The sequence below is a fragment of the Sebastes umbrosus genome, chromosome 17 (genome assembly GCF_015220745.1).
Source record: "Sebastes umbrosus isolate fSebUmb1 chromosome 17, fSebUmb1.pri, whole genome shotgun sequence".
Lineage (NCBI taxonomy): Eukaryota > Metazoa > Chordata > Actinopteri > Perciformes > Sebastidae > Sebastes > Sebastes umbrosus.
Genome location: NC_051285.1, coordinates 16,165,839 through 16,178,192, shown reverse-complemented (window position 1 = coordinate 16,178,192; position 12,354 = coordinate 16,165,839). Strand labels below are relative to the sequence as shown.

General features: G+C 39.7%; 1 protein-coding gene across 3 annotated transcripts in view; it reads left to right on the top strand.

Moving 5' to 3' along the window:
• LOC119476106 (serine/threonine-protein kinase PAK 3) overlaps positions 1-12,354 on the top strand; it is a 28,623-nt gene that overhangs the window by 15,382 nt on the left and 887 nt on the right. Inside the window, exons 3-15 of one of the 3 annotated variants that reach the window (XM_037749314.1) lie at positions 124-224; positions 2,923-3,076; positions 3,200-3,237; positions 6,211-6,273; positions 7,859-8,065; positions 8,147-8,318; positions 9,120-9,183; positions 10,034-10,082; positions 10,206-10,318; positions 11,181-11,298; positions 11,490-11,589; positions 11,841-12,037; positions 12,152-12,289. In XM_037749314.1, the coding sequence (XP_037605242.1) occupies positions 124-224; positions 2,923-3,076; positions 3,200-3,237; positions 6,211-6,273; positions 7,859-8,065; positions 8,147-8,318; positions 9,120-9,183; positions 10,034-10,082; positions 10,206-10,318; positions 11,181-11,298; positions 11,490-11,589; positions 11,841-12,037; positions 12,152-12,289 (1,514 nt within the window). The remainder of the gene's footprint in view (positions 1-123; positions 225-2,922; positions 3,077-3,199; positions 3,238-6,210; positions 6,274-7,858; positions 8,066-8,146; positions 8,319-9,119; positions 9,184-10,033; positions 10,083-10,205; positions 10,319-11,180; positions 11,299-11,489; positions 11,590-11,840; positions 12,038-12,151; positions 12,290-12,354) is intronic. The other 2 variants (XM_037749316.1, XM_037749317.1) reach the window with 2 other exon arrangements.

Here is a 12,354-nt window from a genome sequence, read left to right as displayed (position 1 = left end):
TATCCTCCCCCGCACGTCAACCTCACGCTCTGCCCCACTTTGATTCATCTAATTTACTAGTTTACCTGTGTATACAAATACTAGAGATCAGCCCTTTAATCAGTTTTTGTTCCTTTCCTGTAGCAAACAAGAAGAAGGAGAAGGAACGTCCTGAGATATCCCTACCCTCAGACTTTGAACACACCATTCATGTTGGCTTTGATGCTGTAACAGGAGAATTCACAGTGAGTATCTCTTTCACCTGAAAATCAAGCATAATATAAACAGGGACTGATGTGCTTCTAAAGTCCTCCCATCTAAAAGCACGGTCCCAGGCAAACATTTCTAAAATTCCCTGAAGTAATAAAGTCAACTCATGATATATTTTCTTCCGCATAAGGTTGAAAATACAAGTGACTTGAATGACAATCACTCTATCTCCCCTATCAAGTGAAACCTGCACTGGAATCCTTCAGCGTTTCTTAGTAAATTACTTTTTAGCTGCAGTTTCTGTTGGCAGTAGATGTTTTATTCTTACGTAAGCCTATATAATACCATGACACTGCATTTTCCTTCTTTTATTTTATCTGTTTACACTGAATTTGATAAATTTTTTTCAGTTATTCATGGAAAAAACATTTTTCATTTTTTTAATACTTCATACTACAGTATATCCCAACAATTGAGTACACTTAGTAGATATAATATATTAAGACTATTACACTTAGATACTAGACTCCTCTGTTTGACACAATAGTGAGTGGTTCAATACAATAGCCCCAAAACAAAGCTTATAAAGCTTTTAAAGGTTCAGTTTTTGATTCCATAGATGCTTATTCAGCTCTTGTTGCATTGTATTGTATTATGCACATTGCACCTTGAATTATGTTCTTCCTATATACTGGAGGGGAAGTTGTTGTAATGAATTGCATTATATAGTACAAGTGTTTAGGGCTGCATGATTATGACCAAAATGATAATCACAATTGTTTTGATCAATATTGAGATCATGATTATTTATCATGACTACTCATAGATTTTAGAGAGAAAATATTTTTATTTCAATGTCACATTTAAAAAAACAGAACGTTGCTTTCACTCATTCCAACCATCAAAAACTCTAAATGTTATTACTGGTATTTTACTTTGTTATTGTCATCTATAGTGGTTATTTACATAAAAACACACAATTCAAATGATTAGGAAATAAACGATTATACTTTTATTTAAATATTTGCTTTGATTAAAAAAAGATCTTGGTATTATTAGTTCTAATTATATATTATAAACTGCTTAGAGCTAGTGTTAGGAAGCTAAACAGGTCATAATTCCCTCTCTAACATCTATTTTATATTTTTGTAAAAACATCTCCTTCAAACAACTGTATTTATTCAAGTTTCTCACCAAGGCTACATTTTACAGGATTACATTAGAACTTGATTTATGCAGCAGAGTTTTCTGTGAGCGGAGCATTTTAAACGTCAATATCATAGTCGATCATGTTAATTTAATTGTGGGAAGCCAAAATAATGATCATGATTAATATTCGATTAATTGTGCAGCCCTACAAGTGTTCATGATATTGTTTTGCACACCTTGTATATGGTAATCACTTATCCTTTAGATGATCCTCTGTTATGGGAAAAGCATTGACATTGTGCTATCAAGAATGAAAAAACATAAACGGATTTTATTCACTGTTAATTAATTTAATTTGGTAAATGAAAACATGCATTAGCTATAATAGCATAATAATGGAACCGTAATACTGTAATGTGGAAAAATGGTTTCACTAACTAATCTATAACACAAAAGTGGTGTTTAGTAATATTTGTTTAGAACTGAGAGGATAATAATTCTTGTTCAGGTGACCAAAGTGGCGAGGGCTGGAGACTCTGGACATTTGAGTATTGGACATGAGGTAACCGGATTTAGAGAGAGAGAGAGAGAGAGAGACAGGAAATTCCACCAAAAAGTAGACTTTATTTGAGATGACTTTCCCCTTAAACCTCAACAAGTGGTGTAGCTGCATTGAATACACAAACATAGGGAGATGCATGACATAAACTGCATTCCACATGCATTTACTCATCGTCTCAGTCATCAGGCAGATAATACTTGAACAAACACTAATAATAATAATCCAATGACACATGGGAGGTCTAAAGTTCACCCTTGCTTAGTTGACTCTGAACAGCACAGGTGAGCCTCTGGGTCCTCTCAGAGCTCATCGGGATAAAGGCGAACATGAAACACTCTCTAACAATTATTTTTAAATAAAAGAATTGATGAGCAATCCATGAGCTGAAAGCACTCTTACCCTCAGGGATAGACCTACTGCATGTTTTTCCCGTCTATTTGACTTCCAAATGTCCTGCAGTCAGTCCATGACATCAGTAACAAATAGTTCCTTGTTCATTTGATAAGCTGTGTGCTTATGACACACACACACACACAGAGCTCCATTAAGACAGTTTTAAACCTCTTTGATTTCACTTCTTTCACGGCTTTCTGGGAGGATACAGTATATTACTGTTGATTTGCCCCTTGATCCCCCTCCAAGTATCAATTTTTTTCTCCTTTCACAGAACAAGGCTATTTTTTCAACAGCTGCTTTGAGTGTAAAAATAGCCACAAGTTTACAAAGATGGCATGAATAAAACCCATTGTTGAACTATAGGCTACATTCAGCCCCTGTAAAGAGCTTAATGTCCATCATCAGTGGACACTAAAACATGCAAAACATAGGTTAAAACAGTAGTATGGAAACACCTCTAAAGCTTACTAATTAACATTGTATATCTTGTTTGTTTAACCTGCACAGAAACTGAAATGTCCACTAAATATGATTATACAGCCAGCAGCCACTATCTTTCCTCAAGACAAAACTTGAATATTGTAGCCAAAATGTTGTTAACATTTGAACGGTGTCTATTTGTGCAGGGTATCCCGGAGCAATGGGCGCGGCTCCTACAGACCTCGAACATCACGAAGCTGGAGCAAAAGAAGAACCCGCAGGCCGTGCTGGACGTCTTAAAGTTCTACGACTCCAAAGAGACCGTCAACAACCAGAAATATATGAGCTTCACCTCGGGAGGTAAACAACTCTAAACATACTACTAAAATGAAATAACATCATCACACCAATATAACAAAATTAATTCATATTTATTCTTACGTCTAATACAGAAGATTACAAGAATGTTCCTCTCTGTTTCAGACAAGTCGGCACACGGGTACATAGCAGCAAACACTCTGGTGAGTTCTTTTATCTCTAAGCACCATAAAATCTGACAAAATACATGTCAGTTAATAACCCCTAACTACTATTTAATGCTAAATTTTAAATGGCTTTTTAAACATTTTCCCCTTTTTGTTGGAGGTTGCTCCTCTGTCTGATTTATTAGGAGTTTTATTGCTGCTCTTCATATCTTGACCTCCCCAGTGTCTGGTTATTATAGTAAAAACATTACAAGTACAAATCAACCCAATCTCCGGTTCTTAGCCATGCACGATCTCTGCCATATTTCATTGGAAAAAATCTCTCAACTCAAAGCCATATTTATTCATGATTTATATGCATCCAACAGTGTAATAAAAAAACAGGTAAGTTGCAACATGACATGGCTTTATTTCTGCGTCTTGAACCTTTCCAACTACACCACAGTAAATCTTCCTCACTTAACTATCAATAACTCTGTCTGGACATTTCTGGGATAGATACTCTACAGCACTTCTGCCTCTAATGGGCAAAATGTGCGTGCTCCCCTGCTAGAGGCTTACTGCCCTCACTATGCGGCGTAATTTTACATACACGCCAATCAGTCTGCAGCTCCAGCACAGAAACGGTGACTTCTGCGAGAGCCACTGTTACTCATTGTTTATTTTTCCAATCTACTCAACCAGATTTTGAAATAGCCATAGACAAGCTTCACTGGAGGCTCAACTGCATCTAGAAAGACTCCCGCTGTGCTGACCTCATTCCTGGCTTTGACCACAGTAATCTATGCTTCGAATGCCTTGGCCTGTACAGGCTCAGCCGGGTGAAGAAGTGGAATCTGTTCAGTGGGATTCGCCGCCCCAGGCAAACTACAATGGGATCACTTAATGCAGGGCTATTGCTTGAAAGTGCCAGTGAAGGTTGAGCGGGTGTGGCAGTGAGTCTAAAAGTGTGCGAGCCCAGTGAGGATATTTGAGAGCATCTCAGCCTTGGACTGTCACAGTGGTCCTCGGCCTGCAGAGGTGACTCAGCTGTTGGCTCCGGTGCCACAGATTTCATCCCGAATCGTCTCAGGCAAGCAGAACTATACAGGAGAGGTGCCAATATTTGGTCTGTAGAAGCAAACCGTCTCTTTTCAGAGAGAAACAGTAACCCATCAGGAGCTACCTGATGCAACGTCTACTAACCCGCAATGCAGGTAAATATTTGAGAGCTGGCGTGTTGTTTTCCTCTCTGCTACAGCTCATGTCTACCCTGCAGTTTTCTTGTCTCGTCATTAAGGATTAAAGAACTGCTTTTAGTCAGATGGAAAAGAGACTCATATTGTAAGATCTCTGAGTGTTATTTAACTTCTTTGAGCATCCGTTTGAGCCATGTCGTGAGTCGATCAAGTGCGTCACCTTGACCTTAGCTCAGCGTACATTTATAACTGCGGATAATGCATCCAGGGACACTGTGTTGCATCCTAATTCATGCTTTCATGCAGACCAAGTTGTAATTACATTTGAGATATCTCTGTAAGACTTCACTTCCTGTGCCTGTGTCCACTCGTGCTACCTCTACCAGGCAATAGATTAACCTAAGAAACAATTTTTGCAGGAAACACTTTTATAATACACAGAAATGAAGATGAAACTTAGGACACGTTGGCAATGTTTCAGGATCCATTTTATTGCCTCTTTGTTGCTGCTTTAAGTGATTAATAACTTGGTTTTGTTGGTGTTTGTGTCCTGGTGTTACATGTGAGGAGTTTCCCCTGTTTAGCCATCAGCCAAGTCATATATTTCATTTCACATTAGTTCTAATACCAACCAGGAAGTGTCAAACCACAGGATTCATCTGACAGCTCGACCACTGTTCATATATCTACGTTCACAGTGTGTTTATTAGTGTGAGCTTTACCTCACATTACACTCGACATTTCATCTCTAGACATTACTGTTCAACTTAACAAAAACCTTAGACTCCAGCATTGGTGCATGGAGGTCACAATTTTGCTTTTATAATTCCTTCATGATACCTTGCAGTTCAGGTGTGCTCACACAATACATGGCATCCTGCCTGTTGTGTAGAGGAGCAGCTGAATAATAATATGCATCTGTAATTAATAATGTTGGAATTATCAAGTCAGTATTATGTTTTTATATGGTAGCAGCTCAGCATGATTTGTCAGATCAAATAGTTGTTAGTTCAGTCAGGTGGCTCTGCATTGTTTGTCCTGAGAAAATCTGGCAGTCATTTTCAGGCTTTTTAAGTAAAAAGCTTCCAAAATGCTACACTTTAATCCCCAAATAGGTAGTTCATTAGAAATGAGTTGACGCTCAGAAGTCAACAACAATTGCGAGGACATGACGCAATGTTTATTCATTGCACGGTCATAATTATGATGGTCATAAATGTTTAATAGCTACAATAGAAAACAGCATTTGTCCATTCAGATCAATGGGAGCAGCCACTTCATCTTCACCAGAGCGTTATAGAGCCACTTTTATTTACAGTGAAACCATTTTCCCTGCCTGAGCAGCAATTATGTTCAAGTATCCAAAACAATTCTGCAGTAATAAAACACACAACTTTTTACATTTTTTACCATGTGCCCGAAAAGTGCACAAACAAATATATCGGAAAAGAGAGCTAAATTGTAACACATCTGTCTGTATGTGGGGGTGTTCATATACGATGACATTACTGGACAATAATTGAGGTGTCTCATGGATTGCAAATGAAACAGGTGGAAGCGATCGTCCATATAGTGTTCAAATAAAAGCTGATTAAAGTAGCATTTTATGCAAGAAATTTGAAAAATATGTTCTAGGCTTGGGCGAGGACGGTCCTTAGGCGGTATTATTTGTCTCCATCATGTCCCCTTAGACTGCGAGAAAATTTAAGGACCCAATGTCCACCCCCTGCCCCATACCTTCCCCCACCCCCTCCCCTGAAGTCCACTTACTCTTAAACATTGTGTGGGTTTGTTTTGAGTAAATCCTCCCATTTTCAACCTTCACATTCAGAACCGACTGCTGTCATCTGGGCCTCCTGTCAGCCTTAGAACCTGCAGCGCATTATTTGACAAGGTAACTCCTCCATATTATTTTCCACATGATGTATCTCTGCATTGGCTTTGAAGCTAAATTTGATCTCCTAATTCTGATTATTCCAACTGGCTCATGCAAAGCACACATTAATATTTGATTTTTAGATGATTGGATCTGTTAGTTTTTGATGTTACTATTTATTATCTTCCACAAGAGCACCTCTTATCTTTTTTCAAACCACTGAAACGGCAGGGCAGGGGCGCATGCCACAGAGGGTTATGTGATGACTGTCAAACTGCATGTATGAGCTCATATTCTTTAGAATAATGTGCCCTCATCACCATTGTAGACATTACCGCATGGCTCTGAAAAGAAAGGCAAAAAAAATGGCACTGCTTACAGTTAGACGCTCATTTCTGCACTGCAGTCTTGGCCCGGCCCTCGGTGGAGTGGGTCAGAGGCCCAGTATGTCTGAATGAGGGACTGAGCCAGACCCTCTCCCTTTAATCACTAGAACTAAGCTGCACTGCTTCATTTATGCATGACGAGACTGGAAACGGATGAAATGTTTCCACTCCATAAGAGGAAAGATGATCCAAGGCTAGCAGAGTTTTTGGATGGGGGGGAAATAAAGGCTGAGCATTAGGAATAATAAATATGCCTGAGGCTTATTAATCGCACTTGTTAAAATGTATCTAGAGGATGTCTATCACCATATTGCACATTATTGCAATGTGGCAGCATGTAAATATAACGGTTTGTTACTTTAACATTCATAAAAACCCTCAGATAAACTGCACTGAATGGCACCTCACTCTCTTAATGCTTTCACCGGACTCATAATACTTCCCTTCACTATTAACAAAACTGCTCCCAACAATTTAACCCCATTCATATTTGTTTGTTTGTTTGTTTTTTTACACAAAATGTCTGATGTGTCACAACAGATTAACTGTATTTTGTCACATTTTGAATAACATGTTGATATGATCTGAAGGTAACACTTCATTTTACAGGTCTGCAAATTGCATGGTAATTAGGTGATAATTAGCAAGTAAGTTTTTTAGAATTACTGCCAAATTACCCCGATATTTAACTCAAAATGTATCAAAAATTACTTTATTATAAACATTATTTAATAATTATATGCTAAAATAGCGCATAATAGTTAAAATAGGGCCCTGAGAAGCTAACATCATTGAGAAGCGGCTGTGTGCTGCTCTTTATTGGAGCTGGAAAACAAAGAAATTATAGAAGACCCTTCTGATCAGGCACAAATCTCACCATTGTGTTACTTATTGTCTACACAAATGTAACCTGGTAGCTAATAATTTCAATAGGTAAATTGCTAATTATCATCTAATTACCATGAAATTTGTAGACCTGTAAAAATGAAGTGTGACCAATCTGAATCTGTTATATGGTTGGAGCAATATATAAAAAAATGAATCCACCATCACGCTTGTATGTTAGACAGAGTTTCTTTTGCAACTCAACTCGCCAGAACTCAAACTCTGTTCATGGCTGGTTTGGGGTTTGCAAGCAGTTTACTGTGGTAAACTGTGTACATTTTTGTAATTTGGGGAAAAAATTTGAAGATCTGCACACACTCTTTTCATTCCAGCCTGCTACAATGCACAATGCATCCAGACTCACTTACATCTCTACCCTCCAGGGTGCCAAAACATCATCGACAGAGCCCCCGATCGCCCCGCCTGTGTCAGAAGAGGATGATGAGGAAGAAGAAGAAGAGGAGGAGGAGGAGGAAGAAGAGGAGGACGACGACGAGCAGCCCCCGGTCATCGCGCCTCGGCCCGAGCACACCAAATCTGTGAGTTTATACGGCTGGGTGAAATCACTCTGAATACAAAATCCCCTCCCCTGCATTTCTTTGACTCCTTTCTCCTCTCAGATCTACACGCGCTCCGTCATGGAACCAAAGCTTCCCACTCCCGTGAAAGAAGTGGTGACTCCACCGGAGTCGCAGGTCCAGCCGGACAACACGTCCAACACAATGTACCGCCACACTGACCGCCAGAGGAAGAAGTCCAAAATGACAGATGAGGAGATTCTGGAGAGACTCAGTATGTTTCATTAGCCACCAAAACACTTTATATTTTATTTTTTCCCACTTTAGTTCAGTTCAGTTGTATTTTCTGTGAATTGTATCTCCGTATATTATTGTAAAAGCCTTCTCCACACTGCCAGGAACTATTTTGGTGGAGAAATCCTAAATTTCTTGAATTATTCATCTTTATTTGCCTAAAAACAATTGAATATAAAGATATTATCCCAAATTGTAGACCAAATTTTAAATGAAATGTCTGTTCAATAAGCCCGTTTGGGCAGGGCATATTATCTATGCATGACACAATAATGATAAAATCAAATCATGTAGAATTTAAAGTCGTCCTAAGTTTAAAGCCACACATTCCCGAGAACAATACTGAGGATATGACCTTGGTGTCGAATAAATCACTACGTGGTGATTCAGAAGACAAGCTGGATATTTGGTTCCAGTGGCTGTTTCCACTAGTGCACCAAGTCTGTGTATTTAGAAGAATTATGCAAAAGAACAGGGAGCACTAGTGTAATCAAATTTTGACAACAAATTACCTTTTTTTCATTGATTGTGTCCGTCCCTAGTTCACTCCTCTCTGCAATGTAACTTATAGAAGTAGTAACTACAATGCAATGCAACTACTGCAATGTAACTACAATGAAGTAGAGATGCATGTACTTAGCAGGGCATGTCTGAAATAGAAGGGCAGAAAAGGGTCTGTGATGATGTTTTCTGTGTATTTGTGTGTTTGTGTGAAGGCCGTCATGACTGTGTGCGCCCACACAAGCTCAATCACTACATATCTGCTTTCTCTCTGACTCAGGGAGTATTGTGAGCGTGGGGGATCCCAAAAAGAAGTACACACGCTTCGAGAAAATAGGACAAGGGTAAGTCCGTCCGCGATCACAAACCGGTCGTCACAGTTACTGAAATAGAGCAATTTCAGGAGCAGTCAGTCTCGCCAGGAGAGACGGAGTGGTAGTAACCACCATAGGCAGAGGGAGGGTTAGGTCGAATGACTGGGAGAAAAATAAGTAGAGAGGAAATGAGAACTGTATCCTGAAATTGGCCAAGAGCCATATTAGCTCAGCCATCTCTCTCTCTCTCTCTGCAAGTCTTTCTGTGTTTTACACATCTACACAGATACAAACTGTGGTTGTTATCTGCTCTGACATGCTCACTATTTCCATATTTGATCAGGAAGCTCCAAACGGTAGATAACTCTCTATTGACTCTTGTTTCTCTTGTTATCTTTAACTTATTAGTGGCAGGAAGCTGCTTCTGACAGTACACAGGTGTAAGTGACAGAAAGAGAACCAGGAAACTGCAGTCTAAATTCACAGCTGAAGGTTTTTAGCATCACGAGTTACACTTCCAAATAAGGACAGAATGGCTGCATACCATTCCTTTGACCAGCTATTGGAAATCGTAAATTTCTTGTGGATCTTTGTGCTCATCACTGCTAAATTTTAATTTAATAGCAGTTAAGTTTCTGTGGGGACTTTTACATCCAGTTTGTTAATGAGGAGCCAAAGAGAAGTCTGGCATTAAGTGTCGACTGTTTTACACTGTGGTAGTTTATTATTTCATGACATCATTAAAACTTAATTAGAGCCAGTGATATTTTAACTATATTCTTATATCCCAGCAGAGTTCAGTTTTCTGTGTTTGTGGTCTGAATGTTAACTGGTAAATCTGATGCATTGAACTTATTATTTTGATCTTGTGTATCACCAGAGCGTCCGGCACTGTGTACACTGCCATCGACATAGCAACTGGCCAAGAGGTAAGTCAGCTCCAAATGTTGATTATACAACATTCACATACCGTATATTATTTATTTTATTCCTTACTAAGTCATCAGATTTTCTCTCGTTCTGAGCCACAAACTCCTCGTTTGTTTCCTCAGGTGGCCATCAAGCAGATGAACCTGCAGCAGCAGCCCAAGAAAGAGCTGATCATCAATGAGATCCTGGTGATGAGGGAAAACAAAAACTCCAATATAGTCAACTACCTGGACAGGTCAGTTTTCAAGTGCAGGGTCACATTTCATACAAAGTGAATATACTGTAAGCCTGAAGTCAAGGCCTATTAATGGTTATTTTTGTCTATTTTGCCTCAAAATAGAATTTTAAGTGAGTTGAGTCCAAAGTGACGTCTTCACCTGCTTGTTTTGTCCAACAAGCAGTCCAAAACCGACATATATTTAATGTATTGTTATATAATAGAGAGAAAAGCAGCAAATCATACAAACCCATATCCATATCCAGGTATTGTGCACATTATTAGTACATTTTCTTTTTTAAGATGGTTAAATAATCTCATGCAGCAGTATGAATGCATCTGATGTTCATTTGCCAATAGCAACTGATTTGTGGTTAGAATTTGGACAAGGTCAAGGTCATGTTGTTACCAGTAATGACATTGAAGGATCCTCTGAGCCTGCTTTTCAGATCCTTTTCCTTCTTCCTCATCTCCTTCTTCTTCTTCTTCCTCCTTTTGCCTTTTAATGGTCGTCGGCAAGCATCATTCGGTACATGACTGCCACCTGCTGTACTGAAAAATTTATTCACACAATCACTCAGTTTCTATTACATTTTTAGCATCTGTTCCACTCAGCTCTGATTTCATTAAGTTGGCCTTTCTGCCGCTGTTCACAGCTGGCAGTAACTTGCTCGAGTACCTACTGTGTGTTGTAATTGACTCTGCATCCAGAAGCCTGCTCTGTGCTCTTCTTCTTGGAAAGTTTTGTTCTCATTTTCTGCATAATGTGCCAAGTTTCAAACAGCGTGCTTAGAATATTGATTTTACAAAGCAACGACTGAACTGAAATATGAACATGCATGTCACACTAAACTGTATTTTCCATTCTTGCTGGTTTTAGTTACTTGGTAGGAGACGAGCTATGGGTGGTGATGGAGTATTTGGCCGGCGGCTCGCTGACAGATGTAGTGACTGAGACCTGCATGGACGAGGGCCAGATCGCTGCAGTCTGCAGAGAGGTAAGAAGCCAAGTTTAGACCTCAGCAATGCCCCCCCACTACTTCTGTGGCTACGACAAACTGACCTTTACATTTAGGTGGATACATGCAAACAAAAAAGTCAACACTTCACCCAGCCCTGTCCAAATGTGGCTTCCCTTTGTATGCGTGTCAATTAGATATATTTTGAAGCTTTTATTCTCTTTCTTCAGTGTCTTCAAGCCCTAGACTTCCTACACTCCAACCAGGTGATCCATAGAGATATAAAAAGTGACAACATCCTCCTTGGTATGGATGGATCCGTCAAGCTCAGTAAGTGTTTTTTTGTTCAAACATATAAATTTGCCCTTGGCTTTACTGTGGTAGAATTAAAGTAAAAAGCACCATTTCTGAGAGATACACTAAGTGTTTGAGATTTATGTTGAGAGACGGCAGTGTGTTAAATGAAAGACCACTTAAAATTAAATATGGGTAAATACAAAGTAAAATAGCAGAATGCAAACAAAGACTGTAACTCACCACCGCACCTCTCTTCCTCTGTCTCCCTCTGTCTCCCTCTGCAGCTGACTTTGGCTTCTGTGCCCAAATCACTCCGGAGCAGAACAAGCGCAGCACGATGGTGGGAACGCCCTACTGGATGGCGCCGGAGGTGGTGACCCGGAAGGCTTACGGCCCAAAAGTAGATATCTGGTCTCTGGGGATCATGGCGATAGAGATGGTGGAGGGAGAACCGCCCTACCTGAATGAGAATCCACTCAGGGTGAGACACAAAATGCAGCCACAACACACTGGACTCATGATGCTAGCTCCCTGGTGGTCATACACTATGCATGGAGATGAAATATTCAGAATTATTTTTTTTTTTTCTTTCCAGGCGTTGTACCTGATAGCTACCAACGGGACTCCAGAGCTGCAGAATCCAGAGAGGCTGTCATCTGTGTTCAGAGACTTCCTCAACCGCTGTCTGGAGATGGATGTGGACCGCAGAGGCTCCGCCAAAGAGCTGCTCCAGGTAAAACCTCAATCAACGTGCATGCATATTCTGCAAATGTCACCAAATCATCACAAAATGTCCAC